Genomic DNA, 25,965 nt, shown 5'->3' on the forward strand with positions numbered 1-25,965 from the left:
TGTACTGAATATTTTCTAGGAAAATTATTCAATCAAATTATAATTATTTTGCAAATAAAGCACAAATTGTTTATGAATTGCTCATTGATTTTGAGGTTACACTTTGTTTACTATCGATCAGATGTTTTTAAAACAGTTCGAACGCAGCTGACTGATTCAAAGTATTGTCAATGTCATGCTGGCTTCACGTAAGATATAATACCATCTCTAAAAATTATAAAACTATCAATAAAGGACCAAGAATTTCAAATAAAAAAAAATAAAATGTATGTATTATCGTTGAAATTATTTATTATTTAAGAAATTATATTATATGTCAGGTCTTTTGTAACTAAATAGGTCATAGCATGAAATTATATTATTGATAAAACGGCAGAAATTAATTATAACAGTCTCAACCTAATAAAAATTGTACAAGAATATTAATTCATTAATATTTAATTCAACTGAACCACATGGTAATTAAATCTCTTTGGCAGCCTAAGCCAATCATAGTGCATAGAAATAGCACCAAGAAGGTGATCGTTTGAAAGCAACACATGTTAATCTATTATCAGACAACAACCCTGCCTTATCATTTACGCTAGCACATGTACATTGTATGAGAGGAACTATGTCTATAAGATTAAGCAGTTTTAAGAATTACATAAATTGAATTATTATTGTAATTAAAGGAATTATATTCTACTGCTTGCCACTGACGTCATGTCTACGTCACAAGCGTTCTACCAATGGCAAATTTTTATGCAAATTATTACATCGAGATTCTGAGAAGCAAGGTCTAGCCAAGAAGCTTAGAGAAAAGACAGCACTTCCCTTTTGAAATCCTCACCGTGCAGATCTCTTTTTATAGTTACCAAGACCTATTTGTGAAAATTTCTTGTTCGATTTTAAATGTTCTATTTGTGAGCCGATATTTTAGGCCAATTTATTTGTTATTTGTAAATTTATGTTTTCATCAATCGATAAATTAAAAGTTTAAAGTAAATTATCCCATAATTAATTTGGTGAAGGAAATATTAAATTAAAATTCCCCACGTGCTGAAACCGAAGCCTGGATTGCCGCCGATCAAACGATTTTTGATCTAAAGAAGAAAACCACGACCGCCAAGGAAATTCACGTGAGTTATAAGTTTTAAAAGGGGCCCCAATCTACGCTTCGAAAATATTTCAGTGCAGAAAAATAAATTTTTCTTCGTTAAATTATTGGCCACGCCGACAAGCGCTTTAGCATTTAAGAGCCTAGAATTTATTCATATTAATTTATAAGAACTTGTAGTTAATTAGCTATCCTCCGCTGCCTGAACCACGACCCCGAGCATTTTTAAAAATATTTTATAATTCATTTTTTCACTATTTTTTCAAAACTGTTCAATTTTATCAATCGTAAAATTCTGTCGAATCACGCATGGTATCATGCAAGCACAAGAAAATTTTTAACTATTCTGTTAATGCTAAATTATTATCAACCTGTAAATCAAATTCTGAACCTGCACTGTATGATTACATATTTTATTATAATATTTTCAGTTTTGTTAATTCGCTTTCTGAGTTCGATTATTTCTTAAGCCTGTCAATTATTGTGTCTGATACGTTCTATATCATCAAGAACCGATCGAATACGATCATTGGAATAATTGAATTAAGCTGGATATGGAACAGGTCTAAGTGGATGTAGCGAGTGGGGTCAGATCGAGATATTTATTCTTTGTCCTTACCTGCTCATATATCAGCTTTTATCTGTTACCTACCTCGACTTTGGAGCGAACACATCAATTGTACAGCAGTGGCAGCCATAGATCATATAATTCCTACAATAGAGCTTAAAACCCGACAAGACTCTGTTCTCGAAATATATTCTGAACGATATTTGGTCCAAATACCGTATTTTAATCCTTCAGAACTTATTAGAGACGCAGTCCCGTAATTATCTACATCGGGATTTTTGCTCGACCTGTATGATTTTGTATGCTCATTCTTCACAGGTAATAATTTTAAGGTATCCGTATTCAGTGTTTAGCGATCGCTACACTGCTTATAAAAATTTCATCATTATACAATTTGTCATTAGAGAATCAAGGGTGAGCGAGCGTTTAGGCCTCCCGCGATTCCGACAATTGTATTGAGTCTTGTAGTGAGTCAATCAGTCTGGTGTTCACTCAGCGTCCACACACGCCATTGCAAAATTTATAGCCGCTACACCATTGACTCAGTACAAGATTCACTCTACATGTGTGAAGCCGTTAAAAAACGCCCACATGATTTGGCGCCCAACAGTGATAGGCATTGAAGAGGTGGATAATCGACTACGAGGATTATTTAGTTGCTCAGTATACTATAGCGCTGACAACGGAAAATTTTTTGAAAAATTCATGGTTGTGAATTTCTTCAATTTAATATTAACTGTTCACTGTTATATAAAATAACAAGAAGTACCATACCCAATTTTTGAACGGAAAAGAAATTTATCGATTGATGAATTTTTAGAGAAAAAATCGAACTCAGAATTTTATTATCGTGTTATTCGAAAATTGGTCATACTATAAGTCATAGGTTAAGAAATACATAAGAAAGGTCATATTATTTGAAGAATATTAGGTCTATATTGAAACAATTTATAAAAATTTACAGAAAAGAGGATTGAAGTTATTACATTTTTAAAATTTTTAAAGCATAAAGAGGGAAGTAAAATTAAATCACGGATATATTGCGGAATAATTCAAGCAGAGCATCACTGCTTTTATATAAAATTTTGCAAAGAACACTAGCCTATATATAGAATTGCGGCAAGAAATTATAAGAGTAAAATATTTATAATAATAGTAATAATAAATTATAAGAGGCGTACCTGTATTACCGCATAAGTGTTCACTGTGTATCCTGTATGTTCTTGTCATTTTTATGTTAACGATATGCTAACTTGACTCATTTTATCACTGAACACATTGCTAAACCACTTTTCTGTATTTCACTCACTACGAAGCTATCACAATTTCTATTGGATTTCTTATTAATTATTTTGTATATCACAACACTTTCACGTTTATTCACTGCACACTTTCGTTGCGCTATTTTTCTCGCAAACTATGGCAGGAAACGACCAGGTCAATCCAAGTCTGTCGGACACCGAGGACATCTCACCCGACTGTTCGCCGCGTCCGCATCCGCCACCGCATCCGCCGATTTCCATCCCAATGTACTGGATGATTTATCTTCGCACAGGTGGAGGAGAGCTGCATTCTAGTGGAAGACCCGTCGGTAGCCCAAGAGCCGGAGGACGAAACATCAGGAGAGCATACTGGACGACGACGCCCCCGAGACAGGAACTCCCATTTCTCGTACCGTTGCTCGGATGAAGAACCAGCGAATGACCGTTAGATGTACACCCGATCCCGCCATGGATATGGACACCCTCCTGAAAGCATAGCCCAGATGTATGAACAAACAAAGGAAGAATTAAAGAAGGAAATCCAAGAATAAAGGAAGACAAGAAACAAATCAAACGAAACACTAAACAATATAAATAAGAACTACGACCAAATAAAGGAGTCAACAACAAGCGGACGTGATACATGTATGGAAGACCAACCTACCGAAAATGTCAAGGTGAAGTCGCGCCGCACCCGCAGAAAACGCCGAGAGGGACCGGACGACATCCCCGCCAGGCCGAGGACGACATCCATCAGGTAGAGGGACAGCCCTACCACCGCGCGCCGACACCAGGAGTCCAAGGACGTTGCCCGCCGAGTGGAAGAGCAGCCCGGACCGCCGACCGCACGTATCTCCCATCCACCAAGGACAGCACCTGCAACACATCAAATCAGTATCCATCAAAAACAATCAGAAAACAACATTAGAACAATTAAAATCCGCATAAAGTCAAGACCATACACAAGCAGCAAAACAATTCAAGAAAGAAGAAAAATATCTGAAAGGATCTATTTACACCGCCGTCATATAAGGCTAAAATCGTACATCAAGCTTCCTACCAGCATGCAAGAAAAAGAAAAATAGTGTCAAGAGAACCTACAACCACCGCAGTCATGTCCGGTTGAAATCAAACAGACTGTACACTGCCATGCAGAAAAGAAAAAATTATTCGGAAAAACGCACAGACACCACCGGCATGTGAGGTTTAAAAAGATCAAACTACATGTCACCGGTCAACAAGGAAGGACAACATTGGCTGAAGAGATCTACCTACTTCGCAGGCACATTCGTTTATAACCAAGTTTAGTAAAACGGATAGTTGCAAATTGGAATGGAACTTGAAATAAATCAGAAATCAAATTTAGATGGGGGCTTAAGAAGAAATAATGTTTGAATTAACTGGAAACTATGTTGTGAATTACATCCATTATCAACACTTCATAATCACAGCCTACTCATCAAATCATATCCATCAAAAACAATCAGAAACAACATTAGAACATTAAATCCGCATAAGTCAAGACCATACACCAGCAGCAAACATTCAAGAAAGAAGAAAAATCTGAAAGGATCTATTTACACCGCCGTCATATAAGGCTAAAATCGTACATCAAGCTTCCTACCAGCATGCAAGAAAAAAAAAAATAGTATCAAGAGAACCTACAACCACCGCAGTCATGTCCGGTTGAAATCAACAGACTGTACACTGCCATGCAGAAAAGAAAAATATTATTCGGAAAAACGCACAGACACCACCGGCATGTGAGGTTTAAAAAGATCAAACTACATGTCACCGGTCAACAAGGAAGGACAACATTGGCTGAAGAGATCTACCTACTTCGCAGGCACATTCGTTTATAACCAAGTTTAGTAAAACGGATAGTTGCAAATTGGAATGGAACTTGAAATAAATCAGAAATCAAATTTAGATGGGGGCTTAAGAAGAAATAATGTTTGAATTAACTGGAAACTATGTTGTGAATTACATCCATTATCAACACTTCATAATCACAGCCTACTCATCAAATCATATCCATCAAAAACAATCAGAAAACACATTAGAACAATTAAAATCCGCATAAAGTCAAGACCATACACAAGCAGCAAAACATTCAAGAAAGAAGAAAAATCTGAAAGGATCTATTTACACCGCCGTCATATAAGGCTAAAATCGTACATCAAGCTTCCTACCAGCATGCAAGAAAAAAGAAAAATAGTGTCAAGAGAACCTACAACCACCGCAGTCATGTCCGGTTGAAATCAAACAGACTGTACACCGCCATGCAGAAAAGAAAAATATTATTCGGAAAAACGCACAGACACCACCGGCATGTGAGGTTTAAAAAGATCAAACTACATGTCACCGGTCAACAAGGAAGGACAACATTGGCTGAAGAGATCTACCTACTTCGCAGGCACATTCGTTTTAAGCCAAGTTTAGTAAAACGGATAGTTGCAAATTGGAATGGAACTTGAAATAAATCAGAAATCAAATTTAGATGGGGGCTTAAGAAGAAATAATGTTTGAATTAACTGGAAACTATGTTGTGAATTACATCCATTATCAAACACTTCATAATCACAGCCTACCATCAAATCATATCTTTGCATACTGGCATCTTTTTACTGCAGCCTAATCAACATAACCTTAACTTCGCCGCATCTCAGCTAATAAGAAATATCAACAATCTACTTCAAATGAAGAAATCGTAATCAACTTTAATAACAGAAGAAAATAAAACTACAAAACAACTTTAAAAATTTACCAACCTGATCAAGCCATCTGCCTCATGCTACAATCATCACAGAAACAATCGCCTGGTATCATCTGCACAACTGAAAAACAGAAACAAGAATTATATTATCCACAGAAAATAATTATAAATTAGAAATAACATGAAATTAGTAGTGAATAGGAGGAAAGAAAATAAACAAAGTTTATTTGAAAAAATGTGTAAATCTAACCTTGAAATACAGAATCGATAGAAAAATCTATTCAGAACCAAAGCCTGTTCGATAATTTTCTTCGTCCACCAACCAATGTGTGCGAAATCATAGAGTCAATGTATAGGAATCAAAGCAATATCGTTATTAATTAATGTAACCTATTATTTAATGTGGAATTATAAGTAAAAAACGCAACCAAAAATATATATTTATGTTAATTTGCACGAAATGCGCATGTTCTATGTCATATAAATGTATTGCTAAAAAAACTCCAAAGAAAATGAAATTCTTACCTTCAAATGTGAAATTTATTACTGTTGCATCAAAGATCATGAATTGAAATTCAAATTGATAATGTAATCTTGAGACTTAATATTTGTAACCAGCATTGATAAAAATCAAGAAAGCCATTTCAAGTGTAACCCTGTTTGTACACAACGTACTAAGCGCAAATAAGGAATTGCTCGAGTCAAACGGTAGACGATTGTCAAGTCACCGAAGTAAAATCACACTCTCACCCAATTTATGTAAAAGCCAGAACAAAGTCGAAACCTGTAATAACCATGAAAAATGATGAAAATCTATATTTGTTGCAAATACTGTTTGAATTCTAAGAGGATAATATGTGAAATTTTGTATATTTGTTATAGTTATGGGTCTGCTCATAAGCCACCCGTGAATGGAAGTTGTGGAGTTGTTTTAATGAAGGATCCAAAGAGACCTCATTATTATTGTATTTCGATTGTATCCAATGAAAGGAACAATCAATTATTTATTTTCTCGTAGCCAAAAGTGCACGATATATTGTTTTTAGTGTTAAGTGTTGAGTTTTCGTAGAAGTAAGGAGATGAAATAGTGTATTCATCACAATATCGGATTTTTCAAATAGTCATTGTTTCGACTCGTCTCCCAATTACCTATTTAAAATATCCTGGGGGCTTTTGTGTGATGAATCTTTCAAATAGACTTCATGAGAAGAGAGAAATTGTGATTACCTTTTAAAATGAAAGAATTTGCTAAAGGAATAGTTAGCGACCGAGCGATAAACTTACTTATCAGTAACTGTATATTAGATAAGAGTACCGTTCTGTACTGAATATTTTCTAGGAAAATTATTCAATAAAATTATAATTATTTTGCAAATAAAGCACAATTGTTTATGAATTGCTCATTGATTTTGAGGTTACACTTTGTTTACTATCGATCAGATGTTTTTAAAACAGTTCGAACGCAGCTGACTGATTCAAAGTATTGTCAAATGTCATGCTGGCTTCACGTAAGATATAATACCATCTCTAAAAATTATAAAACTATCAATAAAGGACCAAGAATTTCAAATAAAAAAATAAAATGTATGTATTATCGTTGAAATTATTTATTATTTAAGAAATTATATTATATGTCAGGTCTTATTGTAACTAATAGGTCATAGCATGAAATTATATTATTGATAAAACGGCAGAAATTAATTATAACAGTCTCAAACCTAATAAAAATTGTACAAGAATATTAATTTATTAATGATTTATTCAACTGAACCACATGGTAATTAAATCTCTTTGGCAAGCCTAAGCCAATCATAGTGCATAGAAATAGCACCAAGAAGGTGATCGTTTGAAAGCAACACATGTTAATCTATTATCAGACACAACCCTGCCTTATCATTTACGCTAGCACATGTACATTGTATGAGAGGAACTATGTCTATAAGATTAAGCAGTTTTAAGAATTACATAAATTGAATTATTATTGTAATTAAAGAATTATATTCTACTGCTTGCCACTGACGTCATGTCTACGTCACAAGCGTTCTACCAATGGCAAATTTTTATGCAAATTATTACATCGAGATTCTGAGAAGCAAGGTCTAGCCAAGAAGCTTAGAGAAAAGACGGCACTTCCCTTTTGAAATCCTCACCGTGCAGATCTCTTTTTATAGTTACCAAGACCTATTTGTGAAAATTTCTTGTTCGATTTTAAATGTTCTATTTGTGAGCCGATATTTTAGGCCAATTATTTGTTATTTGTAAATTTCTGTTTTCATCAATCGATAAATTAAAAGTTAAAGTAAATTATCCCTTAATTAATTCGGTGAAGGAGATATTAAATTAAAATTCCCCACGTGCTGAAACCGAAGCCTGGATTGCTGCCGATCAAACGATTTTTTGATCTAAAGAAGAAAACCACGACCGCCAAGGAAATTCACGTGAGTTATAAGTTTTAAAAGGGGCCCCAATCTACGCTTCGAAAATATTTCAGTGCAGAAAAACATAAATTTTTCTTCGTTAAATTATTGGCCACGCCGACAAGCGCTTTAGCATTTAAGAGCCTAGAATTTATTCATATTGAATTTATAAGAACTTGTAGTTGATTAGCTATCCTCCGCTGCCTGAACCACGACCCCGAGCATTTTTAAAAATATTTTATAATTCATTTTTCACTATTTTTTCAAAACTGTTCAATTTTATCAATTGTAAAATTCTGTCGAATCACGCATGGTATCATGCAAGCACAAGAAAATTTTTAACTATTCTGTTAATGCTAAATTATTATCAACCTGTAAATCAAATTCTGAATCTGCACTGTATGATTACATATTTTATTATAATATATTTCAGTTTTGTTAATTCGCTTTCTGAGTTCGATTATTTCTTAAGCCTGTCAATTATTGTGTCTGATACGTTCTATATCATCAAGAACCGATCGAATACGATCATTGGAATAATTGAATTAAGCTGGATATTGGAACAGGTCTAAGTGGATGTAGCGAGTGGGGTCAGATCGAGATATTTATTCTTTGTCCTTACCTGCTCATATATCAGCTTTTATCTGTTACCTACCTCGACTTTGGAGCGAACACATCAATTGTACAGCAGTGGCAGCCATAGATCATATAAATTCCTACAATAGAGCTTAAAACCCGACAAGACTCTGTTCTCGAAATATATTCTGAACGATATTTGGTCCAAATACCGTATTTTAATCCTTCAGAACTTATTAGAGACGCAGTCCCGTAAATTATCTACATCGGGATTTTTGCTCGACCTGTATGATTTTGTATGCTCATTCTTCACAGGTAATAATTTTAAGGTATCCGTATTCAGTGTTTAGCGATCGCTACACTGCTTATTAAAAATTTCATCATTATACAATTTGTCATTAGAGGAATCAAGGGTGAGCGAGCGTTTAGGCCTCCCGCGATTCCGACAATTGTATTGAGTCTTGTAGTGAGTCAATCAGTCTGGTGTTCACTCAGCGTCCCACACGCCATTGCAAAATTTATAGCCGCTACACCATTGACTCAGTACAAGATTCACTCTACATGTGTGAAGCCGTTAAAAAACGCACCACAATATGCCTTTAGAATGATGAGCGATGTACGGATGAAGTGATTAGAATGGCATACTTTGCATAGTCCAGTCCCTTTTGGAGTTTGGTAAGTTGCATGGGGTGGTGCTTGCAAGACGGTACTTCAGCCACTCTTTATTGTCCAGAAAGCCATTTTGAAAGTAGCTCTAAAAAAATCCTCGTTTCTCAACTAACATTCTCTTTGAGGAGAGTGAGGTCCTGACTGTAAGACAGCTCTTCATTAAAAACATTTTAATCATTTATTCTCCAACATGAACATTCTTGGGCCAGAAGCATATGCATCAAACGCGGTATGCTGTTAACACTGGTATTACAGCTATACCCCTCCAGAGATCCCTTACACAAACAAATTCCTTCTATATTTCACATGTTCTGTACCGTAACTTGGCTCGTCACTTCCCACACACATAGTATTTCAGGACGTCTCAAAATCCTTATTTAAATTGAAATTGAAGAAATTTTTATTACAGCTGGGAGTGGACAATTCAGAAAACATCATTACAACAATTATACCTACCTTAATTGATAAATTCGCTGGTGTGACAACCTGACTACTGTTCTTGGAATCTGTATGCATCATTACAATAATTAACCTTTTTATTATTTTTTGAGCTATCCAATAATCCTCTGTACGTAATTAATATATAAATAGGATTCTGAATGCAGCAAAAATTAGTGTTTCCTTTCTTTCTAACAAACTTATAATATGCAACTCTGGTTTGCGCACAGGCATTTTTGCCCATGCAGACCATTTTCTAAAGATTTACTTGGCTTACTGTATTCATGAGGTTGATTTTGATCTTTGTTGTTGTTTTATATTGATAATGAGTACATAAGATTATTACTTTGTATGTAAGTGCATTTTTTTGAATAAATATCTTTTGTCTGTCTGTCTGTTTCTGTATAAACATGACCCATTTTAAAGAATTGTGTTCTGTTTATCAATAAATAAAAATGACGAGCGAGCTCGTGCCCCTGTATTATTGATCTGTATGGGTAGAAAGTGAACGAAGTTCCAAGTAAACGAAATTACCACTGATACAATAATACAACTGGATTACCACTGTATAATAATACAATTGGATTACTTCCTCTCTGACTGAACTGAGCACCATTCAAAAAATAGTGTTTTTTGAAAGAGTTGTTGCAATCATTTCGGGATAGAGAAGCAGAAAAAAATTATGAAGGTAGCTTCATACACTGTGAACTCATTTCACATATTGAATGAGCACCTATAAGTCTTTTCCCATAATATTTTGTACACGTTACTGGACTCTGCTATATTGTTACTATGATATACCTCTTAAGGCTGTGCAAAGGCTGAAAATAAGCTTTCTACTTGTAATATTTTTCCAAGTTTTAGATTTGTATATCATCAAGCTATCAAAGTGAAAAAGTTTTCTCAGGAAAACATTTTTTTCCGATCATTACTTTTTAAGATATGAGCGCCTGAGTTTGAATTTTTGGGACAGACCATTTAAAATTCAGAAAAATTCAGAACATTTATAAATCCATGTGAATCAGAGGATAGATTCTTCATGGTATTGTTTGATCTAGTAAAATAAGAATTTTCTGAAAATATCAATTTACAGATAGTTATCAATTTACTAAAAATAACTTTTAGTTGAGTTATTTTTGGTAAATTGAATAACTTTTTCAAAAATTTATAGTTTCAGATTTTTTTGTTTTACTAGATTAACAATACCATGAAGAATCTATCCTCTGATTCACATGGATTTATAACTTTCTGAATTTTAAATGTTCTGTCCCAAAAAATTCAAACTTCAGGCGCTCATATCTCAAAAAGTAATGATCGGAAAAAAATGTTTTCCTGAGAAAACTTTTTCATTTTGATAGCTTGATGATATGCAAATCGAAACACTTAGAAAAATATCACGAGTAGAAAGCTTATTTTCAGCCTTTGCACAGCCTTAATGAATCTAGCCATAGAGAAAATAGAGCACACACCTTTGCTAACTTTTCTCTAAGATCTAACTCTATGTTTCCAATATTGCTCAATGATCCTGGTAACTGAGACAGTCACGTGTTACATGCACTCCTGATGAAGATTGCAAGTGAAGTATGCCTCTATCCATCAACAATTCAAGCGGAATTCTACAGGAACCACGCAACTGCATTACTAGAGGAACACACAACAGTCCCTGCTCAATTTATTATGTGACGCTTTTCTGATTAAGTGTAGTGAGATGAGATGATTGAGCTGGACCATTAGTTAGTCGGAAGATAAGGTCGGAACAGTTGATTGAACCGTGATTGTATTAATGGTAAGTGAATGCCGGTTAATTGGATTGACCTTGAACGCGGGCAACTAGGTACTAACAAAGGCTATACCTGTATGGTTTAATCCTATATACTATCCTTGGTTACCGTCTGTATCGCCCAGGAAGAGAGCAGTGTGGTCCTTGCTCTCTCTCTCTCTCATCCTCCGTGACGGACAGATTTTTCGGGGTGCGACACAACAACTGAAAGAAAGGAAAAGGAAGAAAGGACGAAGATGAGGATGGACAGACAGGTCACGTGACCAGACAGACAGGCAGACGACCGGATCGAAGAGAAAGAGGATTGATTAGAGATTGGGTGAGAGAGAGAGACCCATCAAAAAATAATCGAAAAACTAGAACATTTGACTATTTCTTGTTCTTCTTACATACTACATTTGAATCAATTGCAATTCATCATTTCTAGTGTTTTCTAGGTTGATTGTATTGTTCTAGTATCCTATTATATTAATCGAGCAATTTCCGTACATCCGTATATATTTGGTTATTCATATTTATTTTTTATATTTGGTTATTTACATTTATTTATGGCTATTTATGTTCAATGGATCTCGAAAACGTCTCTAACGATTTACACAAAATTTGGAACATAGTAGGTTTATGATTTAAAAATTCAATTGCACTAGATCTTATCCCTGGGAAAACTCACTGAACGACATTTAAAGGATAATTCATCCTTGGAAAAAAAGCTGAGACTTTCGTCGTCTGTGGATAGTAAAAAAGTGAGTGAGACGCACTCGGTCTGTGGTAAATCAAAATATCTCATCCCCGAAATTCATGAGCTGATGAGTTGATTAGTACTTAGTAGTACTTATATTAGTTGATTAGTAGATAAGTCGATTATTACTTTTTGTATAGCCAGCTGTAAAATATAAACATGACCATTTTAAAGAATTGTGTTCTGTTTATCAATAAATAAAAATGACGAGCGAAGCTCCGATATTGTATTATTGATTCTGTATGGGTAGAAAGTGAATGAAGTTCCAAGTAAACGAAATTACCACTGATACAATAATACAACTGGATTACCACTGTACAATAATACAATTGGATTACTTCCTCTCTGACTGAACTGAGCACCATTCAAAAAATAGTGTTTTTGAAAGAGCTGTTGCAATCAGTTTCGGGATAGAGAAGCAGAAAAAAATTATGAAGGTAGCTTCATACACTGTGAACACATTTCACATATTAAATGAGCACCTATAAGTCTTTTCCCATAATATTTTGTACACGTTACTGGACTCTGCTATATTGTTAATATGATATACCCTCTTAAGGCTGTGCAAAGGCTGAAAATAAGCTTTCTACTTGTAATATTTTTCTAAGTTTTTAGATTTGTATATCATCAAGCTATCAAAGTGAAAAAGTTTTCTCAGGAAAACATTTTTTTCCGATCATTACTTTTTAAGATATGAGCGCCTGAAGTTTGAATTTTTGGGACAGAACATTTCAAATTCAGAAAGTTATAAATCCATGAGATTGAGAGGATAGATTCTTCATGGTATTTTTGATCTGATAAAATATAAATTTTCTGAAAATATCAATTTACAAGATAGTTATTCAATTTACTAAAAATTACTTTTTGGTAAATTGAATAACTTTTTCAAAAATTGATATTTTCAGAACATTTTTGTTTTACTAGATTAACAATACCATGAAGAATCTATCCTCTGATTCACATGGATTTAAAACTTTCTGAATTTTAAATGTTCTGTCCCAAAAAATTCAAACTTCAGGCGCTCATATCTCAAAAAGTAATGATCGGAAAAAAATGTTTTCCTGAGAAAACTTTTTCATTTTGATAGCTTGGTGATATGCAAATCGAAACACTTAGAAAAATATCACGAGTAGAAAGCTTATTTTTAGCCTTTGCACAGCCTTAATGAATCTAGCCACAGAAAAATACAGCACACGCCTTTGCTATCTTTTCTCTAAGATCTAACTCTATGTTTCCTATATTGCTCAATGATCCTGGTAACTGAGACAGTCACGTGTTACATGCACTCCTGATGAAGATTGAGAGTGAAGTATGCCCGTATGCATCAACAATGCAAGCGGAATCCTGCAGGAACCACGCAACTGCATTACTAGAGGAACACACAACAGTTCCTGCCCAATTTATTATGTGACGCTTTTCTGATTAAGTGTAGTGAGATGAGATGATTGAGCTGGACCATTAGTTAGTCGGAAGATAAGGTCGGAACAGTTGATTGAACCGTGATTGTATTAATGGTAAGTGAATGCCGGTTAATTGGATTGACCTTGAACGCGGGCAACTAGGTACTAACAAAGGCTATACCTGTATGGTTTAATCCTATATACTATCCTTGGGTACCGTCTGTATCGCCCAGGAAGAGAGCAGTGTGGTCCTTGCTCTCTCATCCTCCGTGACGGACAGATTTTTCGGGGTGCGACACAGCAACTGAAAGAAAGGAAAAGGAAGAAAGGACGAAGATGAGGATGGACAGACAGGTCACGTGACTAGACAGACAGGCAGACGACCGGATCGAAGAGAAAGAGGATTGATTAGAGATTGGGTGAGAGAGAGAGACAATAAATTGGTCTGAGAGCAAGTAACGGACGATCGCATGCTGGAGCAACCATCTACAGTTGGACCTGGATTGGATCTGTCAGAACAACGGCCAAATAGAGCTTGCTCTGGTCCATCAAAACGATGCACCTTCTAGTAACACACAGTTCACACCTATAGTGTGTGGTCCACGTTATTATCACAGTGGAGAATGATAGGAGAGCATCGTTGCCGATCATCTGTCTTGCCACTGCCTTCTAGAGAAGAGAGCTGATACCGGCATGATTGATGTAATATTTAATGAGATAATAATGAGACAGTCCTACATTAAAAGAGTAATTCGTAAAAACAAACATAGAAATCAGTTTAAAGCCATACCACTCCCTATAACATACGGGCAAACAGTGCAAATAGATTTAACATACATCTCATAAAGCTTACTATATGCAGACATCAACTTCAATACTATTGCAATTATTTAATCAATAAGATACCACTAGATTTTGTTAACAGGAATATCACAGGGAATTTAAATAGAATTATACAGGAATAGATTGACAGGAGCATCTACTTTAAATTAATCTAATGAATAAGAGTTTGAGATACATTCGTGTATATCTAAGTTTTAGGATGTTGAGGATATGATTTAATATTTTTGCTTTTGTTTTGTATTCTTTCTTTTCTTTATTAAATAATACTTTATAATTATATATATATAACCAATAATTTAATAATACAGTACATTCTTATAATTGAGATTAGATATTTCGTTATAAATAATATAGATTCAAAAACAATTTTCTAAATTATTGAAAACGAGTTGGCAACGTTGCATAGCTAGAAAATGATAGAGCTAAGTGGTCTGTTGAATGCGATGATAGAGAAGGATACCAACATCAATGTTAATCAAATACTGTCATTATAACCTGGACCTCACGATAGTTCTAGATGCAACGGAAAGTTGAAGAAATATTTTGACAGTTGCGAAGAAAATGATTTAATTCTCACATATTACCAAAACTTCGTCTTTTTCAGTCATGACAGCATTAAATATTTATGAAGAAATCGAGCGTCCAGACAAATTGATATTGGAAAGTTCCGTAATAAATTTACTAGAAAAAGTATTATTGAATTATTAGTTTTAGATTGATTCAATTATTCCATTAAATTTCATTAATATGATTAGTGACAGAATTACACATTTATTTGAACTGCCGATGAACCACAATACTGCAATAAAACAATTCATCCACTTGTAGCCCACACTAAAATATGAAAAACTTTCGTGTTGATGAGTATATTGGAGTCAGTCTCATAAGCTTTTATAGAACCGTTATTTTAAATGCCTGGAGGAAAATTGGTTCACTTGATTTGTGCATGTTCAAGAGCATCAACTTGACACGACAACGATCGATTGAGTTCATGATAAGGACTAGTTGTCCACCGAAGTGCAAACCAGAATAATTGCACCCACATCGAGGCAACAGTTGAAGTTTAAAATTTGGTTATCCTACAATTATTGGACTGTACCTAACTTCTCAGACAACATTGGTGCAACTTCATATTTGAGTCGAGTATTGATACGAAATGAGTGATTTGAAACAATAAATTCAAATTAAAATTTAAATTCAAATTAAAATTTAAATTCAAATTCAAATTCAAATTTTAATTTGAATTCATATTTGAGTCGAATATTGATACGAAATGATTGGTTTGAAACAATAAACTTAAAAACGTTTTTTGAATGATTTTAAATGTACGAGTATTAGTCGAAAAAACATTGAAGTATTATGAAAATCATTCACTTATTATAGCTGCTGTTTTGCTACTACAAATTCCACTATATTATAATCGATTCTATTAAATCTGAATCCAACAACAAACAAACCAAAACAAGAACATAAGGCCTTTTGCACACTGGGCCACCATGGAAGCGCTTCCACAGAAGCTTCCATGCAAGCGCCACCATCAAAATCTGATAGCATTGCACACTACAGCCACCACCACGCAGCCACCGATTGACTCATCAATCCAGTTCACTGGTTAACTCATGATCAGTTCAAAAATGGACGTGAAAGAAGCAGGACTATTGGCATATATTGAATAATATAATGAATAATGCTCAAGAAAAGTGGTTATATAACTTAACATTCCTGTGAGGTTATATTCTTCAATGAAAAGATTTACCAGCTCCCTCCAAGAATTTTTCTCCACATCTTGGTCTGCATATAATTTTGAAGACATGTTCCATATAGCTGGTCTGCTTTCAACTTCAAGAATGAACCTTTTGTATCAATTTGTTCACTATTCATCACGACGACTTCAACAGACGACAACGATACTGAACTCGATTTGAATTGAAACTGAACTGGAGATGATTTTTTGGTGGCTGGTCGCTGGTGGCTCTAGTGTGCAATGACAGATAATACTCAATGGTATGACGTGGTGGCGCGACAGTCTGGTGGCGACACAAAATCGGCGGCTCGAGGAACAACATTCCTGGAAGCTCGGCTGGTGGCTGGTGGCTCTAGTGTGCAGTGACAGATAAAAGACAATGCTACCACCTGGTGGCGCTTCCGTGGAAGCGCTTCCATGGTGTCCCAGTGTGCAAAGGGCCTAAGTTTGTATGCAAGCATTTGAATTGGTTGCCCAATGACCATATGAACCTTTAGGGGCTATATTCCGGTCGATGAATCAGTAGTCTATCAAAGACATTTTGACTGATAGATCCATATTATGTAGAGAGAAAAGATATCACTATCCCATGGTATAGGGCGTTTATGTTATAATTTTCAACATCCTTCAGACTTTGTCCCTACTCATTAAAGCCGATAGTCCTATACTAGTAGTATTGTTTTTCGTGAAGCGATATGACGCTGGTAGTCTCTCATACTGTGCCGTTCTTAAGGTGCGTACAGATATACGCGCCGCGAACATGAGCAATTCACTTTTAATCAGCTGACTATATCTGTATTTTTACAGGAATGGTATAAGATAATAGATATATAAAAAGCTTGGCATCAGCTGATTAAAAGTGAATTGCTCATGTTCGCGGCGCGTAAATCTGTACGCACCTTAACACTCTCACCCTAACAAAACAGTGATAATAGACAGTAGTCGTAAGTAATCGGCTTGAAATTGGAAACATGAACTACCTGTACCATAGGATATCTTCTTATACTATCTTTCCTCTATGGTATTACATTAGTATGTTACAAGAAACTTATATTATCAGTATTTTATTAGATGCATTACATTATTACAAGAAACATTATTACATTCTCAAAACTGGCACGTTACACATTTGTTTCTGTGAACCCCATTTCTGAATAGCTTTCATCTTCCTCCCAAATTGAATAAAGCTGAGATTTATCTCACCTGTATAGCGTCGAGATGAGGTAGCAGCAGCTGAGCCGCTGGCAAAATGAACTCTGCGCTGAAACGAGCCAAATCTCCACCGAATTCGCACACGAGCAGATCGCGAGCCTGGCGAACTAACACAGCGCGAGTACGGCTGTAGTTCGGGTAGAACCTCGACAAGTGTTTGTCCACTAAACATTCCAGGTCTGACGGTTTTTCCTGCGATCAAAAACATTTAATTATCCTAATTGTTTTCGTGAGAAATTGAATAGAATTGTCATTATAGATGAAAAATTCATTTGTAATTTTCAATTAATTGTCCAGGCAACGAATACACAAAAAAAGTGGAGGGGGAAAAGTTTGGAATACAATTTTTGACCCCGCAGGGGTGTTCCAAATTTTTCCCTCTATAATCTTTCGTTGACTGGACTATGATCATGCTATATACTTCCTACAACCTAGTGTAAGGTAGAAATATCTATACAAGCTATGAATTCAGTATATCACTATTTATTGATGAGATTTTATTACTACAGTCTGTTTCAACTACTATCAAATTATTTGTTGCCGCTTATCTTGAATCTACGTTTCTGAAAAACAACGTTCAACATGAGAAAACTAGTAGTTCTGTGAACAGTAGACCTCACGCAGTATTCTCATCCTCAAGTACCTGATTGAAACTATAGACCTTATGGAAATACAGCAATATACTGGCTTCTCCACACATCTGTGTAATCACTTGTCAGCTGATTTATGATGAATAATTTTATAGTCTGATTTTTACTCTAATATTGGCGTATGAAGGAGGCTCCTTTTTCCTTTTATATTATCGTTGAAATGCAAAATTTCCAAAAACCTTGTATATACGTCTACGCGAAGTTAAAAAAGGAACATACCTGTCAAATTTTATCAAAATCTATTACCGCGTTTCGTCGTAAAATATAAACATATGAACATTTAAAACATTAAGAGAAATGCCAAACCGTCGACTTGAATCATAAGGTGCGTACAGAATTTCGCTCTGCTCCGCAACCGAACGTCACTCCAGCAGAGCGATTGATGATCGACCGGAGAGCAACAGTGGTTCGACCGGGGAATGCGAGAAGATCCAACATCTTCCGTAACGTTCATGATGGGTGCGTGGGCGGAGCGACTGTGGTTCGATGGTGGTACGAGGGCGGTACGAGGGAGGAGCATGCTCGGTGCGGGTTGGAAGCGCGAATATGTGTACGCAGCTTTAGACCTCACTTCGCTCGGTCAATAATCATATGACGTGCGTTAAAGATAATAGTAAACGAGAATTCGTTAAATGAAATTCATTAAATTTAAAACGCACTTCGAGTACCTGAAATAGTTATTTGTGTAACTAGTGCGCAAAGTGACAGTTTGCTGCACCGAAAGAAACGTTTACTTGAGGAATGGTTTCTTGAGTGCAGCAGAGGAACTTTGCGCACGTATTTCACATTAAGTTTTTCCTACAGTTACCATTGAATATGAAAAGTGGGTAGTTATGGGTAGAATTGTCTGAAATCCATCAAATGTACATCTGTGTAATTTTATTATTAATAAAAAAGTAGAATGTAGTATGTGTGTTTGAATGGCGGCTGTGTGCTGTCAACTGCTGTCATCCACCACAGTCCACCACCTCAAGACTCTTATAACGTGCACCACAGTCACAGTTACCAATTAATTTTGATTTTGCTGCACTGGTGCTCCATATAACCCACTAACTATTTTGCATTGCCATGTTGCAAATCTGGAGTGCAGGAAAAACTTTTCCCGCACTAGAGCGGAAAAGTGATTCGTTGCGTTCTGTAATCAGTGCAGCAATGGCCACTTTTCAACGTAACTGTAGGAAAAATATTTTTCTCTCCCGATATATTACATAAATTAATGAACAACGTCTATCTTATTATAGTCACTCTTTTATCTGTGTCTATAGCCTTAAATTATTCTATCGCTCTTGAATATTCCCCCTTGAATCTATTTTCTATCTTTCTTGAATGATCCCCTTGAATATATTTCAAAATTCATCACCTTTTTTGTTACCCCAATATGAAACGACCTGTTCACTCTCAAATTGAAATTGGAATAGTCTCCTGAATTGTGATTGTATGACCATGGTGATATTACTGAGAACCACTCCAGAATCACCACTTTTGTAACGTGGAGTCAAATTATTTTTCTCCCATTTGCGTTACAAGAAAACATTACAATTATTCACTTTTCATCCCATCTTCCCTCCCTATTGTAACTGTGTTTCAGGAAGTATCAAGATGCTCCCCACCCTAGCCTTACTGTGATATTCTTATATACTTTTTTTCAGTAAGTATAAGTATACTTTTAGTAAGACACCATTGTGTAGAGTACCTACAGCAAAGTCCAATTTTTATCCAATAATCTGAAGCCCAGACTATGGTTACTTTAACGATGCTGGCACATGAAATAAAGAGATAGGGGTTGCTTGTATTAGGCTAATGTAGCCCCACACCAAGACTGGAATAATCACGTGGTTAAGGGTGGCATACAGCCCCCATCTTCAGCTATATCCGTTTCCGTTATTCATTATCATACAACTTACGCACTGCAGCTCTCAGGCACCATTTTTATGGTGCTCATTTTACTACATAGATCACTCATTTTACTACATCCTGTTTCCAGTATCCTCATAGTATCCTACATCCTCCACCACCAATTTGTAACAAGGTAAGATAACCTTAAGGACCTTGGGGTCCTTTTATTGTCCGATGCACCCTCAAGTGCTTATCATACTTCAAGGATATACTTTATATACTCCTTGTATATATTATCCTTGATCATACCCAGTTTTCATGTTCCTACCACCTAAGAAAAAAGATAGCATGAGCAGCTAATGTTATCTTTTATCTATGCTACTACCCTCCAGTTTCGAAACTAAGATCGGAAAACATTATCTAAAAAAATGGATTAATGTCATTTTGAATGCTCCGCTCACATGAAGAATATCGGAAATATTGAGAAACATCCATCATGAAGGGTGTATAAGTGTAGTTTTGAACGATCAGTCCAATACAGAAAGATGTATGCTTTTTAATACATGTTTCCCCTAGTGTCATTCAGTAATGGACATTATTGATACCCGAGCTATAAACATAAATATAAAAATAATCATAAAGTTTAATGTAGACTATATTTCATGTATGGAAAACTTTATTGTAGCGAATAAAACAGTTAAGGTAATATTAATTTGATGAATGGAAGATATATAAATGTGGTAAATGACTCTGAAGGCATATTATTTATTTATTTCATCCACTGACAATCATACACTAGTAGTTCTGTGAACAGTAGACCTCACGCAGTATTTTCATCCACAAGTACCTGATTGGAACTATAGACCTTATACAAATACAGTAATAGACTGGCTTCTCCACACATCTGTGTAATCACTTGTCAGCTGATTTATGATGAATAATTCTATAGTCTGATTTTTACTCTAGTATTGGCGTATGAAGGAGGCTCCTTTTTCCTTTTATATTATCCTTGGAATGCACAATTTTCAAAAAACCTTGTATATGCGTCGACGCGCAATTAAAAAAGGAAAATACCTGTCAAATTTCATGAAAATCTATTACCGCGTTTCGCCGTGAATGCGCAACATATAAACATTTAAACATTCAAACAGAGAAATGCCAAACCGTCGGCTTGAATCTTAGACCTCACTTCGCTTGGTCAATTATGGAAGAAAAAGAGGCATAGCCCTTACTATTCTTAACACAATTTTGAAAAATATGTTTGGAATTTCTGTTTATGCTAAAGGTTTTTCAGTCCTTGAATAATCCGGAAGAAATCAATGTACAATGAACAATTACAATGTAATGAACAATTTTGGATTTTGAAGGTTTCATAATAAGCTAGTGAACACAAAAGATTTTCAATGAACAATTACAATGTAATGAACAATTTTCAATTTTGAAGGTTTGACAATTAATAAGCTAGTGAACACAAAACAATTAAGACAAGAATGTGACCAATAACTTTCTAAAATGCTGTGAAGGTGATATTGTGGTAGTTATCCATACTGAATAAAAATACTAGATATTCTCAAACTACAGATTTATTGAAGATCGAGATATTAGTTCCGGTTGTTACACATTATCAATCTCTGGTAAACTAAAACTACAATAATTGAAGAGCAGCAGTAGTTTTTATTCTAAAGGTCGAGCACCGCTAATGGTGGAAGCCGTGACCTATCAAGGTCAACGCCTGCCATTGGCCTAGACAAGCCCCTCCTCAATTAGCAGTTCAGACAAAACAAAAAGGCGATTGAAACAGCAAACACAGAAGTAGAAGATTGTTGGATAGTTAAAGGTTATGAATTGACTTATAGTATTTAATAGTTCTATTTATTTGTTATGTGTCTACTTTTGTGACTGATTAATTCTACGTGAACCAAATCATGGAAGACCATTTCAAAAAGATGGATCTACTGGAATTGATCAGGATTGAAAATAGCCTGACTTTTTTACAACCGGCAATAAGTACCTGAATGAATGATAACAAAAGTTCAACAGCTGAGTCATAATTTTGAGACAGTCCCACACACATGAACTCGCTTACTCACTTCCATCATCAACAGACAACGAAATAATTATTATCAGCTGTTTTTCCAAGGATAATAATTATCCTTTTAATGTCCTTTCAGCGAGTTCTCCCAGGGATGAGACCTAGTGCAATCGAATTTTTATATTATAAACCTATGTTTTAAATTTCGTGAGAATCGTTAGGGCCGTTTTCGAGATCCGGTGAAATATAAACATCGAATCATATGAGCAGAAATTGCTCGTTCAATAGTATAGGATGATGGAAACATATTATGCTTGGCAAGAATGCTACAGAGTAAGCTTATAAGCAGCAACATATTATTTATTTATTTATAAGGTTAGCAAAAAAATACAAGAATCGGAAAAGAAAAAACAGGCTATTGCCTAAAACTTCTTCAATTTCCTAATTTAGTTTTAAATTGTCCAAATATTATAGGTTATGTCCATTCAAATTTCTACACCAAATCACAATCTAAAATATGAATTAGAATAAAACAAACAATTTTAAATTTGGATGGATTAATAATAAATGTTTCTTAAAAACATGAAACAAACATGATCTTTTTTATAAATTCACAAAATAAAGAATGAAAACACTTAAATTTTGAGTTCGAAAATATCACATTCACCAAAGCTATATAACAGCTGTAAAAAAAAAAAATTATATACGGCTTTGTAAATTTGGCATTGAATCTTATTGATGGCAACTTCAATCCTTATTACCGTAATTTTCATTAATTCCGTACATTTCAATGAGAAAATCATATTCAGGCCTACATACTTGAACTCAGAAAAATGTTCAGTAATCAGAAAATCGATTTGCAATATTGTATCACAAATCACAGAATCTTCGTCCCGGAAGGAAACCGTTTGTTCAAGTATCATGAAAAATAAATCAAGGAAGATTGTTTCTTGTAATCTGCCTCTCACAAATCAGGTATAACAGGATAGAAAATTGCCTATGATATGCAATTTCTCATAGGATCTACACATATTTGATATACGCATATTTCTCAATAAACGAGGCTAGCATGGGAATAACAATACTGTACTGGAATTAGAAGATAATAACTACCAAGTAGCCCATCTTGCTAATCAAGAAAATTACTAATCAATAAACTCAGCTCATTATGAGTGGGATGTGATGGGTAAATAGAAGATTGATGATACATGATTCCTATCTTCATGGGATGATGCATGGAAGTACATACTTCTGATTCTAATGAGATTTTATTCACTGAGCTATCAAAAGGTGATTAAATCTAATGGAAAAGTACTGTGAATTTAATTATCTGAGAGTGTTTCATCTTAAAAGTTCTTGCAGATACTTGGCATTCCTTCTATCATTTTAAGATATTATTTTATTCCAGATTAATTAAGTCCTGTGGAAGAGATGCAGCTATAGTGAGGTCCACGTTATAATGGCAGTATTTAATTAAGATTGGTGTTGCTATCCTTGTCTATCATTCAACAGAACAGGTATCGCTACATCCTTTTCTAGCTCTGGAACGTTGCTAGATATTTTGTTAACGATGTGGAAAATATAATCAATTGACAAAATATTTATTCTCAATCGAAATTCGAAAATGCATTATTCAATCTTTGAGAAATATATTTTCTTGGGGAATAGAATATAATTGATTACAATAATGAACAGTTGATATCACATCACATACACCGGAATCAACTATCCTTTATAGAATGCAGTGGCAAGGTAGAGAATCCGCAACACTTTTCTCCTATCTTTCTCCACTGCTATTATAACGTGGACCTCACAATATACGTTTATCTATAACAGAACAGATTTTTCAACGGAGAAGAAATAAGAGTAGTGGCAGTGGCTAGTTACTTATAGAGTAAATAATTAGAGCGTTAGAGATTAGAAAATTTTTACTTTCCTTGCCATAGGTAAGGAAAGTATTGCTTTCCGAAAAAAGTTAAGGTACCCCAATTTCTAAATTTCTATACCTTTCAAGGTTCCCTAAGTCCAAAAAAATGCATTTGGGTATTGGTCTATATATGTGTGTGTGTGTGTGTGTGTATGAGTGTATGTGCGTCTGTGTACACGATATCTCGTCTCCCAATCAACGGAATGACTTAAAATCTGGAACTAAAGGTCCTTACACTATAAGTATAAAGGAACAATTTCAATCAAATGCAATTCAATATGGCGGCTAAAATGACAAAAATGTTATCAAAAACAGGGTTTTTCGCGATTTTCTCGAACGATTTTGATCAAATTTATACCTAGAATAGTCATTGATAAGCTCTATCAACTGCCACAAGCCTCATATCTGTAATAATTTCAGGAGCTTCGGCCCATCTATGCAAAGATTGATTCTAGATTCCCAATTATCAATCTTCAGATACAATTTAGAAAAAAAATTCAAGTGGAAAGGATTGAGCATGAAAATCTCTACAATTAATGTTTTGTAACATTTTCACCTAAAAAAGGAAATAAGCTCAAATTTCGAGAAAATGTGATTATTCAATTGCAAACTGTTGGCAACAACTGTTGATTCTATTGAATCATTCACTATGGAGAGATAGCAGACCTCGTGTGTCTCCAGCGTTATAGTCCTGTCACCAGCTGGCTCAGATCTTAGAATAGTAGACTTGATATGTGAACACTAGCGTCAGGTGATCAATTTTCATAACGGCAAGAAAAGTTGTGTGAGTGCGCCACACCAGATTTTTACTTTCCTTGCCCTATTACCATAGGTAAGGAAAGTATTGCTTTTTTGTCATGTTATAAAAATTCGGAATCATAATAGCTTTGGATCGAGCCTGTTGTTTGATCCCAATCATATTCATGATATTATCTATATTTATCCACAATTGGATGAACATTAGAGCATTGTTAAATTCATTCAAGTTAATATTAATCTATTTTCTATTGATTCTATAATAATTGTTCGATTATTTTTATTTTTTAGAGATCGCTGTATGTTTCTCTCCAGGATTCATTTTCTTGAACTAGTGTTGTATATATTTTTAAGAATCATTGTTTTATTGTGTAGATGGTCAGTCACTTCACGTACATTATCAAGTGGTAGTCACGCACACACGCACGCGCATTCACTGTCGCCAGCTTCCGGTACCAAGCGTGCTCACGCACAAAACATCACTTTTTTACACTCCATCTCGTTTTTTTGACAGTTTCTTCTTTTTAATTCCATCTCTTTGTCTTTGGGGCTCCAGCACAGGTTCTGAATATTGAACCGACTCCGACAGGGAGCCTTGGGAGAATAAATTCTTATGAATAAGTTTTATTTTTTGAAGGCTATGTTCTTCTCAATAAAGGAGATTTTTTCCTAAATTTTTTAGAGAGAGGTTTATTTATTAGTTTCCTCCCAATGCAATACAAATAGTCGAACAATTATTATAGAATCAATATAAGATGAATTAATGTTAAGTTTCTTGTTCAAGGCTACATTGAAAATCAAGGTAGGCTACTCTTTTTAACATATATATTTTTCGTTGTAGGTTATCCATCTTGTTTTCACTATTATGAGTCTATACACATCTTGTTTTTGTGGGAATAGTGGAGTATTTAGACAACAACCTCGTATTTAGTATATAGACAACAACCTCGAAATACTCCACTATTCCCACAAAAACAGAAAATTAAAAATGTACTAGAACATTTTGAAATATAGAAACAAACCAAACAATATTCTAAATGACCAAATCAACTTTTCCTCCCACACCTTGATTGACAAACTCATTTAAATCCTCCTCCATTAACCGCCAAAACTCCCTTCCACCCCCACTCTGACCAAATTCCACTCTCATAACCTTAAACACTTCAGTGTCTGTTTGGCTTGAAAATGTGCAATACCAGCATGAAACGGACGTCGCCACATCAAAGAATGTGAGTGTTTCTTCACGTTGAAGTTTTACAAAATTTAATAGTAATATATATTTTTCATTATTCACATTATTC

The 25,965-nt window shown here is 34.9% G+C and overlaps 1 protein-coding gene across 1 annotated transcript in view; it reads right to left on the minus strand.

Annotated features, from left to right (window-relative positions):
• LOC111057901 overlaps positions 1–25,965 on the minus strand; it is a 656,398-nt gene that overhangs the window by 543,237 nt on the left and 87,196 nt on the right. Inside the window, 1 exon segment of the mRNA XM_039431312.1 lies at positions 17,455–17,655. Coding sequence (XP_039287246.1) covers positions 17,455–17,655 — 201 coding nt within the window.

Source organism: Nilaparvata lugens, chromosome 6, assembly GCF_014356525.2.
Source record: "Nilaparvata lugens isolate BPH chromosome 6, ASM1435652v1, whole genome shotgun sequence".
Taxonomy (NCBI): Eukaryota; Metazoa; Arthropoda; class Insecta; order Hemiptera; family Delphacidae; genus Nilaparvata; species Nilaparvata lugens.